Here is a 22,374-nt window from a genome sequence, read left to right on the forward strand (position 1 = left end):
ACTCTATAGGACGCACCCGACCATAGGACGCACCTTGTTTTAGAAGGTGGGAACAAGAAACCTCCCCCCCCCGCTCAGTGCCCCTTCAGCGAAGCGGCAGGAGAAACGGAGCCCCTTCCATTTATCCTCCCGCTTCGCTGAAGGGGCGCTGCGCAGCTCTCCCTCTCTGCTGAAGCCAGGAGAGTCTTGCTCTCTCGGCTTCAGCAAAAGTAACCCGAAGCCTTCGGAGCACTGCGTGAGGTCCCGCTGCACTGCAAAGGCTTCAGGCAGCTATCCCTGAAGCCTGGAAAGCAAGAGGGGTTGGTGCGCACCGACCCCTCTCGCTCTCCAGGCTTCAGCGAAAGCAACGCGAAGCCTCCGGAGCGCGGAGGGAGCGCTCCCTCTGTGCTTTGGAGGCTTCGCACTGCTATCGCTGAAGCCAAGGAGCCTGCATTTGCTCCATAGGACGCACACACATTTCCCCTTCATTTTTGGAGGGGGAAAAGTGCATCTTATAGAGTGAAAAATTCGGTAATTCCATTATGAAGGAAGATTAAAATTCTGGCACTTTTAAGTTAGCAGATAAAATAATCAAGATTTATAAAATTATGCATGGTGTAGGGAAAGTTGGCAAAGAATTCTGCTCCCACTCTCTCATAACAGGAGAACCAAAAGGAGCTGCTTAGTGGGAGTTTCAGGATAGACAAAAGCAAGTACATCTTTAACGCAGCAGTCTTCTAGAATTTGCTTCTGTAAGATGGATTTAAAAGGTAATTGGACAAAGTACGGTAATGGAGGATAAAGCTTTCTATAGCTACTAGCCATGTTGGGTATACGTTACCTCCGAGCTCAGAGGCTGCAAGCCTCTGTGTAGCAGTTGCTGAGGAATAATACAGATAGAGATACAGGTCTGTCTTGCTTATAAAATTTCTTTCTAAAGGCAACTGTTTAACCACTGCAGGAAAAAGAAGCTGGACTAGAATGGCCTTTGGTCTAATTTGACAGGATTCTACAATTCTATAATATTCTTATACAGTGCTTTTTTTCTTAAAAAATGTTTAGGGGTACTCTCATTTTCCTACTCATATTGAAATACTGCCCCTCAATGAGACCAAATTTAGATTCACAAAATGTTTAGGAGTATGTGTATCCCTGCGTCCCCCCAGAAAAAAAGCACTGTTCTTATATATTACAATGATTTTGTGTCTTCCAAGTAAGTAAGGTAAAAAGGTAAAGGTAAAAGACCCCTGGATGGGATTGCGGCGCTCATCTCGCTTTCAGGCAGAGGGAGCCGGCGTTTGTCCACAGACAGTTTATTGGGTCAAGTGGCCAGCATGATTAAACTGCTACTGCTACCATGACGAGTGCCAGAGCGCACGGAAACACAGTTTACCTTCCCGCCAGAGCGGTACCTATTTATCTGCTTGCACTGGTGTGCTTTCGAACTGCTAGGTTGGCAGGAGCTGGGACAGAGCAACGGGAGCTCACCCAGTTGTGGGGATTTGAACCGCCAACCTTTCGATCAGCAAGCCCAACAGGCTCTGTGGTTTAGACCACAGCGCCAGTATCAGAATTGCTCTTCTGGGCATGGAGAAAGAGGATTATATAATCAGAATTCAAGCACATCCAGAGAACAGCAGCTGCGCCAAAGACATTTCGGCAACTCTCTTAATTTTTATATCCTAGTTAGCTCCATATGAGATGTCACTACAGAAAGCAGTGGTGAATCTGCTATGCTTTTGACTGGCATATATTAAATGCATGTGCATTAACAATCACTTATATTTTATACCCTTTGAAGTTTGTGCTTCTATTTTAAAATGAGGTCCAAATCAGCACCACTAAAGGCTTCCTGATTAAGCTTTCTAAATTAAAACATGAAACTTCAAAGGGATGAGAATCGGACAGAACAGATGTCGAAGAATAAAGGTTTTGGCAACAGAACAAAAAAAAGGAGGACAGGGAAGCTGAGACACTCAGGGGAAAAGCAATATAAAATGTACTTTGGGTTTTACTCTTTTAAAGGGATAAAAAGGCATGGGAAAACATGTCACTACCTAAGCAATAGTCACCTAGTTGGTGGACAACCATTCCCCAATGAGCAATGATGTTTGCAGTTTCCGAGTTATAGAAAGCCAGTTGAATTGCATTTCTTCAAAACATCAAACATGAAATAGTCTTTGCTGCCACCACTAGTTTTAGTAAGCTAGATTTTTGCAACTTGGCCAAATTCAGCAGCAATGGAATGCAATGAAGTGCCGTCTATGAATAAATAGTGTCATGCCAAATGATTCCTGCTATTTGGTGGTTGCAGAAGTCAGCAGGAGTTGGAAAAGAAACTGGCTGTTGGAATGTACAGTGGTACCTCGGGTTGCATACACTTCAGGTTACATACGCTTCAGGTTACAGACTCCGCTAACCCAGAAATAGTACCTCAGGTTAAGAACTTTGCTTCAGGATGAGAACAGAAATTGTGCTCCAGAGGCGCAGCGGCAGCAGGAGGCCCCATTAGCTTAAGTGGTGCTTCAGGTTAAGAACAGTTTCAGGTTAAGAACGGACCTCCGGAACGAATTAAGTACTTAACCCGAGGTACCGCTGTACACTGAGATGCACTTGTTTCGTAATCCTTCCCTATAACTTGTTTACTTAGCAAGGAAAATGAGTAAATGGGAAATTGCTCGTTCTGGGGAAGGCAACCCTTTCAGTTTTGAGATTGTCGCTACCACCCAAAACGCCTAAATTTCTAGAACATTATACAAGTCTGCTGGATCAGGCCCATCTAGTTCAGCATCCTGTTCTCGCCATTGGCCAGCCGGATGCCTGTGGGAAATTTGCAAGCTGGACACAAGTGTAACAGCACTTTGCCCACCTGTAATTCCCAGCAACCAGTATTGAGAGGCATACGTGGAGTGTAGGGAGAACCTGTCATTCAAAGCTTTCCCCCAAACGAAACACTGGAATTTCCCCCCTCTAAAATTAGGGGTCCACTTTACCACCTTTTCATTAACCTGCTTTTGCTCCATGTCGTAGGTCCGCAATAACTGGTGTACTTTCACTAACATGAAAGTATATTAGCGAGGGGTGAGAAGTCCTGCAAAGTGAGTGCAGAGAGGAAGAGAGGAAATGGGCTGGGGGGTTGGTCCGGATGGGGCAGGGTGTGTCTGTGTGTGTTGAGTGGAGAGATACACGAATCTGCCCCTTCAAGGGGAAAATTTGATAGAGAGGGAGGAAGGGGGAGGGGGGAGGCTGGACTTGCATGAGAGCGTGGGAGCCAAAAAGGTAGGATCTTGGAGGGTATGCACCTGTCAGATTTTCAGAGGTCCGTTCAAGATATTGCAATCGTTTTGTTTTCATATCTGCTATTGCAGTCAGCAGTTAATCCAGTGAAAATCACTGAGAAAAGAAACACAATTAACTTATACACAGGAGATTTGTGGGGCCTCTGTCAGGAAAATATCTACATCCTTAATTACCCAATTAGAGAATGTTAACTGCCTAAATGTATGTGTTAGTGGTGTCAAGTTCATGAAAACAAATAACCAAGCAGTGTTATTTTTGCATTGTGCCCAGGGCCAGTCAGCTTCTACAAAAGTAAAAGCTGATCGTTATGAATAATTAACATTTTGCTTTCCATAAATATGAATTTATATGATAGGATGAATATACTGCTATTCATTCATATGGAGTAATAGACAATGCAAGCCAGGGCCTCAAAGATCTAGTCCAAGGGGGTCCATTATTATTATTATTATTATTATTATTATTATTATTATTATTATCTCTAGCCATTTTTGTTTACCTAGCTTCTCTAAATACTATTCCTGATCTGGGACCTTCCTGAGCCCCAAAATCCAAATTCTTCAACAAAGAAATGGAAATGATGTGCAAAGACTAACATATGAATGTCTACATAAACGTATCTTTGAGAATTTGCAACATTTGTCATGGACTGAAGATGTATGGTGCCAGGGACCTAGAAAATGAGATTCATAAGTTTGCAGGGTATAGACCAAGGATGGGAACATGTGGCTTTCCAGCTGCTATTCAGTATCAGCTCCAGTTGGCATGGGGAATAGTCTGGAATGATGGGAACTGTAGTCCAACAACATTTGGAGAGCCACAGATTCCCCATCCTTGTTCTAGGCTAAGAAATGAGGAGCTGTTCAATGTACAGGAAGCCTGACCTCACTCCCCCTCAAGAGACACTGCACACACACATTTTCAAATGTGAAGAGTCCTATTGATACAAGGACTACTCCCCCCCCCCCAATGTAGTTGTGGATATTTTTTAGCGTCAGATTTCTATACAGTACAGTAAGCATATAAGTTACGTACTGCTCTGAGTCAGAGCTGTAATAAAGTTGGGGCTACAATATGTTCCTGGTTATAGGAACTGCATCCCTGATGATGCCTACTGTCCTCTGAGGAGAAGAAGAAGAAGAAGAAGAAGAAGAAGAAGAAGAAGAAGAGGAGGAGGAGGAGTAGTTTGGATTTGATATCCCGCCTTTCACTCCCTTTAAGGAGTCTCAAAGCGGCTAACATTCTCCTTTCCCTTCCTCCCCCACAACAAACACTCTGTGAGGTGAGTGGGGCTGAGAGACTTCAAAGAAGTATGACTGGCCCAAGGTCACCCAGAAGCTGCATGTGGAGGAGCGGAGACGCGAACCCGGTTCCCCAGATTACGAGACTACCACTCTTAACCACTACACCACACTGGCTCTCAGAAAAATGATTCTTATGGACTTCATCAAAAGGAACTCTTGCTTCATCTCTTCCTCTCTGCCAATGCCACCCATTACAACCATCCAAGCATCACATTCCTCTAATAACAGGTCAACTTATATATCCTTCACAAAATGGCAAGAGGGGGAAAAAACAAACCCATTACATGCACCTAACTATGCCAAAGAATTCCTAATATTGAACCCACCCTGTGTTCAGGGCCACGGCAGCATCAGGAGTAGAACTAGAAAACTGAAAATACCAGTTTGAAGAGAACATGCAAGTGCAATAGTTTTATAAAAGTAAAGGGACCCCTGACCATTAGGTCCAGTCGTGACCGACTCTGGGGTTGTGGTGCTCATCTCGCTTTATTGGCCGAGGGAACTGGCGTACAGCTTCCAGGTCATGTGGCCAGAATGACTAAGCCGCTTCTGGCGAACCAGAGCAGTGCATGGAATCACCCGTTTACCTTCCCGCCGGAATGGTATCTCTATTTATCTACTTGCACTTTGAGGTGCTTTCGAACTGCTAGGTTGGCAGGAGCAGGGACCGAGCAACGGGAGCTCACCCCGTCGTGGGGATTCAAACCGCTGACCTTCTGATCGGCAAGTCCTAGGCTCTGTGGTTTAACCCACAGCGCCACCCGCGTCCCAATAGTTTTCTGGAAAGATGCAAATTTAATAAAGTACTTTGGGCATTAAAAGGCTTCATGAGTCACTTGCAGATGTCATCTGAGTCCCCAACACCACCAGTGGCAAGCTGCTAAGCTTCCCTTATTTGCATTCTCTCGCCAAAGTTCATTTTAACAAGTCAGAACAAAATTAAAAGAATTGCTTTAAAATGAGGTTTCTTACCGTTGCAGCCAGCCACATGATTTCTACATTCTTTCTTTTTTTAGCCTGAATATTTTGATGGAGATTTTCTAGTAATCCTTTTAAGTCATTCTGTTCTTGAAAATGTGGTAGGCCTGGGAAGAAGAAGTAGAAGAAATACAGCGTGTGATAACGGCTATGCTGAGTCAAGGATTTCCTCAGGAAAGTAAAGCTGCTATAGTTAAAGTCTCATTTCAAATGCATGAGGATTTTCCTCAAACACAGCAATGCCGTCTTTTAATGACTGACCAAACAGGTTTCTGCTTGTTCACACAGCCACTGCTATCTAAGAGCATTTTTCTGAAGTTCCATGCATCTTCAGTACCTCTATATTAAATGGGAAGAGGACCGATTCCATAACCTGTTGCACTTCTGCCTCTGGTCTGTTATCTGCTCCTTGTGCTGCACTTTGCATAATTGCAGGATGTGCAGAGAGCAAAGCAGCAATAAGGAAAAAGAGAGAGAAGAGGGGCTAATGGAAAGTACAGCACCACCATAAATGTATGCATAAGTTTATTTCAAGTAAATAATAAAGGCAGGCTAGCTAGTCTGCTAGTAATTTCCCTTTAAATATGTGGCAAGCTGGGGCAAATCTCAGGCTTGTGGAATCTGCTTTGTCTTCTTCTAGGACCAGGGACATCTTTACCATTGAGGATAGTGGCATGGGGAACCAGGGCGCCAAGGTCTGGAGGGCGCCCGAGAGTCCGGGGAGAGTGTGGGGAAGTAAGCGAGGCGGAGCGGGGGATTGATGCCTGTGCGCCTCCAGCACCAGGGTCATCCCTGCCAGCGGGAAGGCTCCAGATGCTTTCCCGCAGTCCAGAGCTCTCTCTGCTGGCTCCGTGGTGGCGATCTGGCCACAAGGTTGGGACCGCTCTCTCTCTCTCCTCCCACCACCCCTCCGAGCTCTTTCCACAAGAAAGGAAGAGACAGAGCTTTGTCGTGCGCATCCGTCAGAAATTGGTGGGAGGCAGAGAAGGTGAGCGGAAGGGGGAGCCAAGATGAAGAGGGAGGATGTAAAGGAAGAGGCGGTTGCAGGGTGCTTGCGTGCCGGCAGTGTCTGCGACGGGGTGAGTTCCTGTTGCTCGGTCCGTGCTCCTGCCAACCTAGCAGTTCAAAAGCATGAAGTGCAAGTAGATAAATAGGTATCACACCAGAGAGAAGGTAAATGACATTTCTGTGCACTGCTCTGGTTCGCCAGAAGCAGCTTAGTCATGCTGGCCACATGACCTGGAAGCTGTACGCCGGCTCCCTCGGCCAGTAAAGTGAGATGAGCGCCGCTCATCTGACCCAGAGTCGTCTGCCACTGGACTTAATTGTCAGGGGTCCTTTACCTTTACCTTTTTACTTAGGCTTTCAAAAAGTTTTAAACAAACCCCCTCACCAAATATCCTAGGTAAGCTTAGCAGTCATGGCATAAGAGAGGTCCTCTAATGGATCAATATTTTGTTAAGGAACAGGATGCAGGGAGTAGGAATAAATGGACAGTTCATACAATGGAGGGATATAGAAAATGCAATCCCTCGTGGACTGGTATTGGGACCTGTGATATTTAATTTGTTTGTAAGTAATTTAGAGTTAAGGGCAAGCAGTGAGGTGCCCAAGTTTGCTGATGATGTCAAATTGTTCAGGGAGGTTAAAACAAAAAGGGATTGTACGGAACTCCAAAAGGATCTCACCAAACTGGGTGAATAGGCAGTAACAAGGCAAATGCAATTCAATGAAAGCAAATATGAAGTGATGCACACTGGAACAACCCCACCCCCATACTTTTACATATACGCTAATGGGGTCTGGAGTTAACTGAGCAGAAACAAGATATTGTGAGAGGAAGATGTAGGCTCTGTATGTAGCAGCTGTGAAAAAGGTGAATTTCATTTTAGGGATAATTAGGAAAGGGATTAAAAATAAAACTGCCAGTTTCATAATGCCATTACAGAAATCTATAAGTGTGACGACACTTGGAATGCTGTGTACAGTTCTGGTGGCCTGCCTTCATAAAGGATGCTGTAGAGCTTGAAAAGGTTCAGAAAAGCTAAGAGGAGACATGATAGAGGTGCATGGTTATGCATGTTGTGGGGGGAGTGGATAATTTATTTTAAGCAAAGAAAAGGGTGTCAGTCGTACCTTGGAAGTCAATCAGCTTAGTTCCTGAATGTTTTGGCTCCTGACTGTCGCAAACTTGGAAGTGACTGTTCCGGTTTGCAAACCATTTTTGGAAGCTGAAAGTCCACCAGGGCTTCCGATTGGCTGCAGGAGCTTCCTGTAGCCAATCAGAAGCCACATTTTGGTTTTTGAACATTCTAGAAGTCGAACGGACTTCCGAAACGAATTCTGTTGGACTTCAAAGGTACGACTGTAATGATCTCTCATATCATGCCACATTTGGCCCTCAGAAGTTCTATATGCATATGAATTTTTGGAAAAGAGGTACGAATAATTGCAGATTCATTTGGAAATGCTGAGAATGTGCTATGGCTGCATACAAGTAGAGAATAAAGCAAAAGCCTGTTCTAAGGCTACTGCAGTCATTATTCTAGCTTCAGGCTGAGAGGGTCCCTTATATAGCACTTGTCTTTCCACTGATTTTCAGATTATATATATGGCTGTTTCAAATATCAAAGTCGGAACATAACAAAAGCAGAAGAAAGTAATTTTCTGATTAACTGTCATGGTTTTGTTTTTGGGGTTTTTTATATATAAAAAAGTTCAACCTGATTAGCACTAATTCCAGTGGCTGCTGAAGATCTCAGCAAGCAAAAGCCCAGAAGCCTATGTGCAGTGTAATTACTCTCTTCGCTGCAAGGAAATGCATGCTTGGTTCTATCGTGCAAATGAACTCACAAAGAATTGAGTCACCTGTCATGTCACAGCAAGGAGGCAATTTAAAGCAACAACAATAATGAAGGCATGAATCTGGAAAAATGCTGCACTGCACTTAAAACCACGGTATAAATAAGTTCCTGTTGAATAATGACATTTTTAAAAATGAAGCCTTCGTAGTCTGCCCACATTGCTCATAGGCACAATCAGAGTTTCAGTTGTGCCAGGGATGGTTAGGGTGCAAACCTGGCATATGTTTCCAAGAGAAGCAACACGTGAAGGAATAGGCTGTCTCGCTCAAAAAGGAATCAAGTGGCCAGATTCTGAAGACTGCTTTTCAATGACTGGGGTTATGTACATATTCACAATTTAAAATTTAGTGAGGCCACACACCCCCACCCACATTTCAAGTCACTTTTGCACTTTGCTGTCACACCAGAGATGGTGTGGGGATGTCTTCACTCAATGCACAATAGCTGTTTGATTTCCCCACACCGGCAACCTCTCATCGCCTGATCATGAAGCTGCTATCTGCACGTGTGCACCTGCTGTTTCAAATGTATATACCTTAGCTTAACCTTAACTGCAAAGTGAATGTGGCTTACATTCTCAGGTTCAATGGAAGCTGGTTTAAGAGAAAATGCATCAGACAGCAATATTTCTCAATAAACTCCGGGATACAGATGGATTGTGGTTAGCATCATGTGTACACAGCTTCAAACACCAGTGGTGGGAGAATGCTAGAGCCAATAGTAATGTGAACACAGCCTAAGATTATATATTTTTTCTGGGTCTTAGACAGAATACAAATGTTAGGAAGCAGACATAGAGAATCTTAGTTCAATGAACTGAATATCATGACAGTGTTTGCAACTACTATAAAGCAGCCAAAATACAGCCTTTGTCGCCTAAAGCTCTCACTCCACCCACAATAAAAGTTACGTTCATATTCTGACGACAGAAAACGAATCGTTTTGCAACTCTTGAAGAACTGATAGTCCTATTTCCCTGAGTTCAACAGTTAAATCATTTCAGGATCAAATAAATATTAGTTTACATAATACAGGTATGCTATAAATTTGTTCCGGTGTCGTGAAGAAATACAAAGCACTAATGTGTCTTAGAAAAAATGTCCCATAAACAAGCCAGTTGTATATAGGAACTACAATCAACAAGGGGAAAAATGCTCTAAGCAGTTGTGGCAGTAAGCTACCTGCACCAATAAAAACCCTCTGATATAACGTCTCCCAGCCACACAAAAAATCTGGACGTGGTGCAACCTCATCAATAGATGAGGTCAAGCTCACTGTGACCCCTTGTGGAGAAATGATGTATTTATGTCTGTTTATGTTTCGAAGGGGAAAGTATTCTGTGACTGTGACAGTCCAAGTTCAAGGCTATTATGACATTGCAAGCCTGGTCAGCAGTATTGCTAGGTGACAGGTTCTGAGAGAGAGAGAGAGAGAGATGACCACTTTGAGGATTTTTTAGGCAGAACCTGGATCAGGTAAATTCAGTCTGATTGGTCTGGGTGAAGAGGGGCTTTTAATTGGGCAAATTACCACCTTACAGAACTGTCCTTACTACGTCTACTTAGAACTAAATCCTATCAAATTCAGTAGGGCATATTTCCATGTAAGTGGGGCTTGGATTTCAGCAAGGGAGCAAAAGCTGGATTGCAGCACTGAACTTACTTTCGCTCTCTTTCCCTTCCCTACTTCAGGTTTTGGGCTACAGCTAAACTACACATCTTTCCCCACCCTGCATTTTTTTGGCTGTTGGGACCATCAACAAACAAACTGGAGGACCTGCAAGCAGAGAGAGGGAGTTTAACTATGCTGCTGCCCTCCCCTGCCCATCCCTTCCCATCTATGCCAAAATAGCACAGATCTTCAACGTGGGCTAAAGAGAGGTGGCAGCTGGTTGGTCTGTATAATATTGCTGCCTTAATGTATTCCTTCCATGGCTTTAACACATGAGATGAAACCATCAGTGAGCTTTATATTATGATGCAAGATCTCTTTCCAAGGTGGTTGCAGCCAGTTTAGAGATTATTGGTGTATAAATACATTTTCAAAGGAGATGCAGAAGAGACCTTAGAGTTGCAGATCTGGAAGGAGCAACAATGCCAAGACTTGCAGCAGCAAATATTATCTTAATACAGTAAAGTAAGAGGTAAAAAGGTAAAGGACCCCTGGATGGTTAAGTCCAGTCAAAGGCGACTATGGGGTTGTGGTGCTCATCTCGCTTCAGGCCGAGGGAGCCAGCGTTTGTCCACAGACAGCTTTCCGGGTCATGTGGCCAGCATGACTAAATAGCTTCTGGTGCAATGGGCCACCATGACAGAAACCAGAGCGCATGGAAATGCCATTTACCTTCCCGCCACATTGGTACCTATTTATCTACTGGGGTGCTTTCAAACTGCTAGGTTGGCAGAAGCTGGGACAGAGCAATGGAAGCTCACCCCATAGCGCAGATTTGAACTGCCGACCCTCTAATCAGCAAGCCCAAGAGGCTCAGTGGTTTAGACCACAGTGCCACCCACGTCCCTTACAGTGAAGTAAGAAGGCAATGCAGGTTACTAAAAAGGAAGGAGCTATGCACTTTCAATTTTGAAAAAGTTAATTGAAATAACAACTTAAGGGCTCAAGTCTGTAGATTACCCAGACCAGCAATGCCACACACCAGGACACGTCAGAAGAAAACAATGACTTGCATTGCTATAATCATTTTAATCAGCATAATCAAGACACCCGAGGATAAACTGTAGAGAATAATTTTTCAATTAGGGCAACAGAACATCTATGGAAACATGGTTTCAATATTATCCTATCTAATCCTTAAGCCAATTTCCACTGATACCAGTGGGAAATTTTATTTCAAGCGAAGAGGATTTGGAATAACAGGGCAGTATTTGCAACCCAGAATTTGTAATTAGATAAATAATAAATAAACCCACCATTAGGCTTATATTGAGATTCATACACTTATAAATGAATATAAATAACTTCATATGAATAACATTTAAGCATAACAACTTCAACATGATTAACGAACCAAGACAGACATTTTTAAATACTTACAATCAGGAGGCATTTTTTCTGTGAACAGCTTGTAATACTCTTTCAGCAGCTCCAGATTTTCCTGGTTAACAGTTTCTTGCAAAGAGGTATCTCCAAACCTAAGCAATCACAGAAGACCAATTGGCATAGAAGCAGCATTTCTGCACAAGCAGACATTTTCCACCCAAAGAAATGGAACAGGAAACAACCACCTCAGCTCTGAATTAATACAGTTGTACCTCGGGTTAAGAACTTAATTCGTTCTGGAGGTCTGTTTTTAACCTGAAACTGTTCTTAATCTGAAGCACCAGTTTAGCTAATGGGACCTCCTGCTGCCGCTGCACGATTTCTGTCCTCATCCTGAAGCAAAGTTCTTAACCTGAGGTACTATTTCTGGGTTAGCAGAGTCCGTAACCTGAAGCGTATGTAACCTGAAGCGTATGTAACCCGAGGTACCACCATATTATTATTTTATATCATCAATCATTTTGTGAGCACACCATTTAATTACAACTTCCTAATTCGAGAACAAAGTGTGTTCTGTTTCCCTAAAGGCCCTGAAAGGTTCAGAAATGGGAACTAGCTCACATGCCACTCAGGCTGTAATTCTATGCTCATGGGCCTGTAATTTCCATTGAACTCTATGAGACATACATTAAGTAGACACAGACTGCATTGTTATTTAGCAGTAGGTTTGAACATAGGGTTCTCATGTCAAAATGTAAGTGTATGATTCTGGCCTCATTGAACCACAGTACTGAATTTAAACATTATTATATTGTAAACTAAATGTTACAATATACAATTAAAGCTTCAGCATATTTAGTGTATTTACTTGAGAGTAAAGTCTTGTAAAATCCGTAGTACTTAATTCTGAGTCAGCTATGGTCAAAATGAAATCCACATTCAAAATGAATACTGCAGAATTCGCCGAATTTTAAAAAGCCCCAAAGGTGATGAAGTGTAGGATGTGCTATTTTCCTGTATCGATACAAAAGTACCGAAAAGTACAAAAACATTGCATGAATGGAGGTAGGAGGCAGAGTGCAGCTTGCCATTCTGCTGAGGCCCTGCTGAAAGGACATTTCTTGTGGAAGTATCAGAGGGTAGCAGTATTATTTAGGGAATTTAAATTATTTGTAGCTGTTTTAACATAAAAAAGCAGAATCACCAGAGGAAGGTTTTTGGATTTAAAGCCTTTGTGATAGACAGCATGGGATGGCACACCATCCTAACCACTCATGAGTCTTACAATCAAGTTTTTGTTTTTCCTGTGTCACCTTTTACAGTAGTAGAATTAGCTTGCATTTTGCATATTAGAAGGGTAGGCACCTGTGGTATTTGTGCTGTGCTACTGAAGACTGTTTATGACATTTTAAAACCATGAAACAATGAGAACTTGCCTCCTTTGCACCTCCAGTTAAAGACAGGTCTCACTTTCTGGCACCAAGCAGCCATCCTGCATTGTATGGGCTATGAGGCAAAAAATGCTGTGTTTGGCACCTTGGTACCCTCTGTAGTCTGGTCTCCTAGGCAATTATCCTATTACTCCATGGGTGGGCAGCTTTAGAAAGGCTGTGTGGTCTCGTTCAAAATACCCAAGAACTGAAACGTAATCCTGATGACTTACCTCTCCGCGAGTGTTTGCTGTTCATTGATTCCTACATTAAAGAGAACTGGATATACATGGAGCAGTTTCCCTTCTTTAATCTCTTGTGGAAGCAGCTCAAACATCTTTCCTGGGAGCTTGATTTCTATTACATAATGTCCCCTAGGAAAGCAACAGAATAAGACTGATTTGTGCAATGTGTAAGTGAAAAATTCTGGGTGTTGTTGTTGTTTAAATTACACTTGGGCAACATAAACTTTATGTAAGAGGCAGAGGACATATTCCTAAATCATGAAAAGTACTGGAGCCTAACCAAATTCAAATAAGTCGAGAGAGAGAGAGAGAGAGAGAGAGAGAGAGAGAAAGCAAGCACTTTTTTGGTGCCACTGCCCTAAATCAAAAACATAAATGGAAAGCTGATCCTTTTTAGGTCTCTTGCAGTCCCTGAAGAAGAACCTGAAAAGGTGTTGAAAACTGTCCTGTAGATTACTGGCCACCTGGATGGGATAGCAACCACTGCTGGGTCATGCTTGATTTAAGGTGGGTCACAACAGCAACACTACCACCACCTTACAAACATCTGATAAAAATGTAATAAATGGGTCTCAAAATGTATGTTGGGGTTAAAGGTGGGACCTGGGTCCCCAAAAGATAAAAACTATTGATGTAGGTCATCCCAACAGAGCTGACACTTTCAGCATTCTGCTTCCAGGCACACTTCCTGTTCTGACTTCATAAGTATTGGGTGGGGGGGCGATGTTCCATCTCTGAGCACGAAGCTATAGTCATCTGCCCAGTAGCTTTCATTGCCATTTGTCTCTTGTCTGCCTCTCCTTGCTTAACGAACAAAGGAGTATTACTCACAGCTCTTCACATGGCATTGCTAGCAGCTCAACTGGCATTCTGCTTATGATACAAGACTCTCTCGAAATGAAACTAACTTTGAAAAAGCCAGTACACACTAGCAGCCTGTCTGTATCTTAACACATATTTAGAAAATGTGGATTTAAATTACTAACCTCCCTTGTTTTGAATGTAATACGCTAAAGCTAAATCTAAATCTAGAAATCACATTTCCTTCGTGATTGGCGAAGTCTTAACCTCAGAATGTCAAGATATCAAAATTTTCTTTATTTCTTAAAAGCATGCAAATTTATACAACAATCGGATCAGAAATTTAATTATGAACTGTTTCTTTATAATTACTTTTTCACTGAAGTGGGAAAAAAGGATTAATAAGTAAAAAAAAATTTAAAAATGAGAAAAGGCTTTTAGCCTTCTTACTGCTTGTCTAGCATTAAAATGAGGGCACACAAACTTTTGAAGCACTTTCTACAGAGTTACAAAAACTCTTCCTGCATCCACATATAATGCCAAACGATGGCTTGGTGCCATGCTAACGACAATGATATGCCTTAGTCTAATGCACTCCCTTCTCCCTTTGCTGGTTTGTAGGAAGGCATGGTTTGATCAAACCACAGTTTGCCACGGTCACATGCAATAGCAAACAATCATTTTCCAAAACACCAGAAATAGTAAAAAAGTAAAAAGAGCCTCCTGCATCAAGCCGATGATGGCCCATCTCGTCCAGCAACTTGTTCTCACAGTGACCAACCAAATGCCAAAGGGAATTCTGCAAGCAGGGCATGAGTGCAACAATACTCTGCCCACCTGTGATTCCCTGTTGTAGCAGTTTTAATGTTCTGTGCTTGATATTATTTGATTTTTAATTGTATTCTTATTGCTTCTTGTATCTTGTATGGTTTCTTATATCCTATAATGATAGGAATCAATGTTTTTGCACTTGCAGAAGAGTTTCCTAATGTAGTAAAGTGTGGAATTAAAAAGCAAAGGCATTTTCATTGTTCTAACAAGTTTCTTCGATCTGTGGGGAATCTGGTGTCAAAGTGAGATACTGCCAGAAGCAGGTGGGACATTTCCAGAGAGGAAAACTGTACAAAGTCAAAATTTGTTAGAGAAATACTAAAGATTGAAGTCTCAACATAAAAATGTCATCCTGCCAGGGAAGATAAACCTATATTTATCCTATGCACTTAAGTGATGGTATCTGTGTATTTACATACACAGTTCTGGATGATGCATAGGTTTTGTTTTTCTTTTAAAAAATATAAATTTTGTTACGCATTAATGTTTTCGACTGACATATTTATTAAGTACTTTTTGCTTGGGTTATTTTATCCTACTTGACAAAAAGTAAGTTCTAAAGAGCTTTGTATCACCACAGGTTCCCTGACTCTGGCTAGCATTCACACTGATATTGTCATTATAAACATCTCAATGTTTGGTCTCTCTTTTCTCTAGGATAGGCATATTGCTAATACTTATATAGAACTAATTCTATCCATTGCTGCCAAGAAAACAGACCTAATAATCTCGTTTACCCAGCCTTGCAAACAGGAATGTATAGATGGGATTGAATGTACTGGTATTATTATTTCAATGACATTTTAAGATGGTCAAGATAAATGCAAGAGGCTGATTTTAAAAACAAAACCAAACAAGGCAGCTGTTAAGCAGCCAGAATTCCTGGGCTCTCAGTCACTGTTTGTTATCATTCAAGCACAGCCAATTAACTACTGAGAATATTACACAAGGTTTCAATGGGATGGCAAGGCTTCAACTGAAAAACACCTTCCCTTGTATACAAAAACGAAAGGCTGTTGTAGCACTGCTGTTCACAAAGCCACACCTTGGTGGCCACACAAACTCCAGCATGACAACAGAGTGGCAGGCAGCACAGGCAAGCTGTTTAATGGAGGGGGAGGCATTTCACAAAGCAGTTTGCTAATCTACTCTGTGAAGCACCCACGCTCAGTTAAACATGGGTGCAGGAAGGTTTCATGGAGGGGGAGGTGCTTCAGGAAACTGCACTCTGAAGCACCGCCCCTATCATTTAAAATGGGTTTGGTGTAAGCTGTGTGGGGAGGAGAGGGGTGAGCAGGCACATGAGGTGTAAAGGGAGTGTTGGTTGGTCAGGTGTAAAGGTTGCCCAGGTGTTGGGCAAGGGTGGTTGGCAAAGGAGTTGGCAGGATTGGATAGTGGTAGCAATCCTGTGTGGGTGGGTGTTTTGACATAAACACTCCCAACTCTCTTGGGAAAGTAACTCAAAAAAAAGTTCTCTTACACTTCTGTGTGAAAGGTGTTTTGTATACACAGGCAAAAAGCTGGTAACAAAATGACATTATTCAATAAATATGCAAGGATTTCAATACCAGAGGAGAGTGGCAGTGCTTTATACAATTATCTATTTCTCTCACAAATACTTATATATTCCAGAAGACTATTATCTTTACAAGCCTCTTCAGGGCATTTATTCCCCGTTCTGTCCATTTGTTACAAATCATAGTTACACGAATACATTTGCAGAGCAACTAGAAAAAGCACTAGATGAGTTTCCATTTGATTTTTCTGGCGCAGCATAATGTTATGCCTTTGTTTCAGGAAACAGATAACACTCACCGCCTTCCAGTTATAATAGGCAAGAGGTCATCTGATTTGGCTTCAGTTATTTTAAACATGACTTTTTGTAAATCTGATATTCCCACAGCCATGTCTTCTAGCATTCCAATTTCTTCACCTTCAGAGAATGAAAATAAATTAAGAAATAGAATGAAAAGAAAAATATGACAGACAAGCTCTAACTGGTCTATTTCAGTTTTAACAACATGTAAGAAAAGAGTTCCTAAGCTTCAGAGTCAATGTCATATGTTAATCTGTTATTTCCACATTGACCATGTATCTGCACAAATATGCCTGTTCCAATTTTTTTTCAATTTTGATTAGGACTATGTAAAATCTGCCCTGTACCTTCCATGGATATTTCTGCTTTCCCACAAAGCCAGCATCACGTATATGAATTGCAGGCCTGAATTACTGATGGATATTTCACATATAGGATTATCCATAAGAAGTTTTTTATCCAGAACAACAGATGTAACCACAAGAGTTATGATGCAAAAGCCAGTCACATAGACAATAGATTTAATTATGCAAGAGCTTATGCAGTTATCGACTGCTCTTTTCATGGAGCTGATTATAATATTTCCATTTTGTTTGCCTGTTAAGGATGCTTATTCACAGTAGCAAATACAAAGTGAAATCTAACAGTGTCCAACCACCAGTGGTCTGGAAAGCTGAGAAGCTCCCAGGAGCAGATTGGGGGAGGGGAGAAGTCTGCTGTCACATTTTTGGATGTCACCCATTGTTTATTCATCGGGGCACTCCTAGTTCAGTTGTAAAGCAAAAATGGGGAATTATTAATGCATTTGAAATCGTAAGCAAGTTTAATTCAATGGATAGTGCGATAGACTTGGGTCTAGGCAGTTTGTCATGCAAAATTGGTAGTAGCTCCACGATGCACATTTATACTGTACATCATTCAGCCACAGTTTGCATCTGTAACACTAGTAGCCCAGAGCCCTCCTAACACAGTAATTCTGATCAGCAAGATAAAATGGTAAAGTACTTGGAATAGTAACACTCAGATATTTATATCCCAACACATAACCTGAAAGTATGGCTTACAAATGGAAAAACAACAACAACATATAGTGTCTTTTTATACTGGTATCAGTCTATCTATACCAGTTAAAACACACTGGCCAGAGGGGCCAGAGGAGGAAAATTGAGTTTGGTTTCCATAATCCCACCCCCTTGTACTCCCAAGAAAGCTGCTCCTGAGAGTCAAGGGAGCTCTTTCAAATGGCATGAGATGTGGTGTGAAGGGCCACAGTTGAAGTGGCAAATAGAAGAAAAAAATAATCACAGATTCCACTCAGTAAGAAGCTGTTTGGATCCAAGTTAATAGAAAACACAGCACATACAATATAATGCAGGTCAGGTAAAGACAACAAACTGTCCCCCCTTCAACGGTCTTCTGAAATAAAATAATCAATATAGTACTAAATATGTTTATTCAGCCATCCATTCTGCTGCTAGATCTTATACTTCCAAATAAACATAGCTGAGAATATCCACATATATCCATATATATATTCAATAAATGTTAAAAAGAAAAGAACAGAAATTGGCACACAGCTGTGTATCAGAAATACCAAAATGGCCTGGTCCACACATTACAGTAAACCAAACCATGGCTTGGCATAGCTTGAACATGCAGATTTCTAGAGGGAAAGATAGCAGCTACTTTGCTCCCTTCCACTGTCATTCTGTTGCTATGTTGAGCAACCCCATTGCTTGTTTTAAGAGTGTAATCTGAACCCAGGTTCATGGTTTAGTTTTCTGTAGACTAACCATGAGCAATAACAGAAGTTAGTCCAATGGTTTGTGGCTCTTGGTTTGTCTGGAGAGAACTAAACCGTAAGCCTGGAATTGGACACCACCACAAACCAGAGCTTTCCAAAGGCGTGCATCATTTCATGACACAGTAAATCAGTTTTGCTAGCAAACTGGGAGGTTAAACTAACTGCTTTCCAGCCCTGGGAGGAGCTTGGGAGCATTCATGCGACATACTTACACACTAACGTGTTGCAACACAGAGTTTGGAAAGCTCTGTCTTAAACAAAGCTATGGTTTAGCTCACCACAGGAGCAGGACAACTAGAGAGGAGCAAAACTGCCAAGATCTCCTCACCAAGAGCTCTTGTCTATTCTTCTTAGCTTTTTAAAAACACTTTAATGTAGCCATCTGAGTGTATAACACTTACTATATGTACTGAGGAGTCCTTCATACTGAACAATTAGCCCAACCGTGTGAAGCTGCTGCAGGAAGCCTTGATCCCGCAAACTGGAGTGCAATTTGATTATAAACCCACAGACCAATCCAGCAAGCTAGAGTAATGACAATAACCAAATAAATACCAATTATATTAGAAAGAAAGAAAGATAGCAAGAGTCATTTGCAAAATTCACTCAGCATTAATAACACAAATTCAGCTTGAACCAAGTCCCACTCTTTTGTCTGTGAAGCTGAATGTTGGAAAGATATGTCTAAAGCATTTATTCTCAAATAGTACTACAGAAGAAACATCACAGATTAAAAACACCCTAAGAGTTTTTAGATCAAGCATATATTTTATAGAATAATAAGGCATTGACACAGATCATAGCCATTCCAGAGATCTGAAGGAATGAAACGTAGCTAGTTGTTTTGGTGCGCAGCCTGTCCTTATAATATGAATTTAGCCATTGAAAGGAGAAGATGAGCAAACAGTAGGAAAGAGAGTGGATATTTGGATTATTAAAAGCCTCCCACTGAGCAATGGACCATTATCCTGCCACTAGATAAAATTGACTAATTTAACTTTTCTTGATTTCATGTTTTCAAAATCAAATCTCCAGTTTGTGCTTTTTCCCCTGTTCTGCACCTTCCACTGAAACCATGTTTTCTAAATAGGTGTATAAGTGCAACCATATCCTGTAAGACATGATTTTGTTTCCAAAAGCATCACATTTGTTCATTTGCTGCATATTGTAACTTGAAACTACACTCCTGGCTTGTAAAACATCTATTTATCTGCTCACATTCCTATGCTCCATCTTATGAATGAATCAGGTCTGTAGATTCACCAGGCACATCTTCACATTATTAATTAATGATTATGGCATTATATATGTATATTTCACAAAGAACAGGTATGACATTACTGTAAAAACATGGAAACATTCAAGTTCTGCACTTAATATCTCATTTTAAAATACCAAAACGGTTTGTCTAGATGTGAAAAAGGGAAACATCTTTGCCTTGTGTTACTGTTGTCCCAGATCCAAAGTCCTCTGGGCATGAGCAGAAAAGCACATCTGTGCAGTCATGGGAGGCTCCTAATGTCTCATTATATGCTGCTCCAAAGGAACACCAACTGTTGCTGGAAGGGGAAGCCAAAAAGCCCCCTTGTGAATGGGCAGAACACCATTGCACCACTGTGCATGGCATTTCATGACTGTTCAGATGAAGACCATGTTTCCTTTTTAAAATGTGGAAGTATTATGCTTCCATATTTTTATATTATGTGGAATATCTCACATTAATGACTAAAACGGGTAATTGGATTTTGCATTATTGACAAAACAGTTTGCACATTTTTGTTGTTCCCTGAGGAAGGGCCTGTGGAGCTGAAAATGTGTTCATCATGAAAGGGTATTCTGAATTAAAATGCATTTTCCAACAGTGTGGGACGCTTCTGCTTCTGTGGCATAGAGGTGTCATCTTTGCTAAGGCATTGCCTACAATAATGATAACAGCAGCTGGAGACTGCTTGGGTAGATCCTGTGTAAAACCAGTTGTGTTCTACTGTCAGGACATGGTTGAAGGCACCACCAAACAAACATCTGAGAGGTGGCTTCAGAAGCACTGGCAGAAACATCCAAGACAATCTCCTGTACTTGCACCATGGATTAATAGTGTATTTTCTGGTATATCTGAATGGCCCTTGAGCATCTGAAAACATGCAGTAAAAAGTCCAGAGAGCAGCAGTTTGCCAAACACCTTCCAAATGTGACCGAGTCACAAGTAGTAAGATGGAGACTTGTCCTTTGGTGTCTCAGTGGAGTACTGCAGCACTAAGCCAACTTTTGTAGAGGCAGAAAAGGACTGATCTACTTTTCCACTGTATGCTATGGGCAGAATACCATTCACTGGGATAGCCACATGCCTTTATACTCTAGGAGGCTAAGTTGTTTTTCAAAAATAAAATGAAAGCCTCCCTCAGTTAAACCTGGCACGGTTTAAGTCGACAGCTCTGCAACAAAACAAAACAAATAAGTTTATGAAATGGAAGAAGCACCTACTGCTTGACTGAAGACAATATCTCTTCTTAGGGTCAGCATTAAGCATTGTGGCAAGCTACATGCAAGCTCCTGAAGCAGAACAAAAGACATTGATTGCTTTGCCCTGGTCACCACCTCTCCAATACAGTCCTTCAGCGTAACTGTGAGTGGATAAAGTTGTTCATACCAGTCACCTGTAACAAAGGAGGGAGATCAAGAATGGTGATCAAGGTAGAGAAAAATCTCCTTTTCAAAGCAGAAAAATCAGTGGATGTAATCCTTTCTCTTTGTGCACGCACACTAAGCTATGGTCAGGTGCCTGCAGCAGTTCCTCTCACACACTGCTGTTTCTGGTGTATGAGATTATTAGCTCAGCTCATCCCTGCATTCTTAATACAACACCACATCCACAAAAATCAACTTGTTGTTCATAGCCTAGTTGATGCAATTAAATGAACTTCCCAAAGTAACAGCAGCCTGAGAGGAAATCAAAGCTGGAAAACAAAATAAATGAAATGCTTGGTCAACTGAGCGAAATAGTTATGATACTCTGATCTTCCAGTCAAGCTAAGGAAGTGCAACATATTGTTTTCTTTATCGAGTGATTGCATGTAGTAAAAGAAAAAAAACCAAAACCCAACAACCCATGGATGTATACTAGAGCACACAAACCTCCTCCTGGCTTTGAGAGGAAACAGTTAATCAGCAGCTTGACATATGACACATTCACTTTCTGACATTCGGGGGGGGGGGCGGATTGCCAATTTATTCTTATTTGTGAACAATTTTACAAGGGGTTACAACAACTGTACATTGCCAACGCAGCTTAAAAGCAATTCATTCCCTTTACATCCTCCACCACCACCCACAACATGTCTGTCAGGCCTTTCAGCCAGCCTACATATTGCAGTAATCTAACCTAGAGGTTGCCATTGCATAGATGGCAGACATTTGGCTATCCAGCCAGGGGCACAGCGGGGCCACGTGAGCCTCAAGCAACAGCCATGGATCCAGGAACATCCCCAAGCTACGTACCTGCTCCTCCAGAGGGAGTATAACCCCATCAAGAGCAGGCAACCTACCACCCATCTGGTCTAGGGAACTGCCCGCTACCAGTGCCTCAGTCTTATCTGGTTTGAGCTTCAGTTGGTTCGCTCTCATCCAGCCCATTGCCAATACAAGACAATGGTCCAGCACATCCACTGCCTCACCTGCAGATGTAAAGGAGAGGTAGAGCTCTGTGTCATCAGCATATTGCTGACAACACTCCAAAATTCTGGATAACCCCACTCAGTGGTTTCATGTAGACATTAAACAGTATAGGGGATAAAATCTAACCCACATTGAAGGCTCCATGGGGCCAAAAAACACTCCCAAAACATCACCCTCTGGAAACATTCATTCAAGTAGGAATTGAACCACTGCAAAGTGGTGCCACCCACTTCTAACTTGGACAGCTGCTCCAGAAGGATACTATGGCTGATGGCATCAAACCTTTCCCATGATGTTAATTTCTACAATATATCTGTAGAGTGCTCCCATATTTCCCCCCAAGTTAATTTCTA

General features: G+C 41.8%; 1 protein-coding gene across 7 annotated transcripts in view; it reads right to left on the bottom strand.

Annotated features, from left to right (window-relative positions):
* INPP4B (inositol polyphosphate-4-phosphatase type II B) overlaps positions 1-22,374 on the bottom strand; it is a gene marked incomplete at its 5' end in the record, with an annotated part of 264,537 nt that overhangs the window by 19,283 nt on the left and 222,880 nt on the right. For all 7 annotated transcript variants that reach the window (XM_083457114.1, XM_083457109.1, XM_083457110.1 and 4 more), the window contains 6 exons: positions 5,556-5,668; positions 11,477-11,574; positions 13,086-13,226; positions 16,545-16,662; positions 18,751-18,874; positions 20,831-21,003. In XM_083457114.1, coding sequence (XP_083313240.1) covers positions 5,556-5,668; positions 11,477-11,574; positions 13,086-13,226; positions 16,545-16,662; positions 18,751-18,874; positions 20,831-21,003 — 767 coding nt within the window. The remainder of the gene's footprint in view (positions 1-5,555; positions 5,669-11,476; positions 11,575-13,085; positions 13,227-16,544; positions 16,663-18,750; positions 18,875-20,830; positions 21,004-22,374) is intronic.

The sequence above is a fragment of the Podarcis tiliguerta genome (genome assembly GCF_965153285.1).
Source record: "Podarcis tiliguerta genome assembly, chromosome: 9".
Taxonomy (NCBI): domain Eukaryota; kingdom Metazoa; phylum Chordata; class Lepidosauria; order Squamata; family Lacertidae; genus Podarcis; species Podarcis tiliguerta.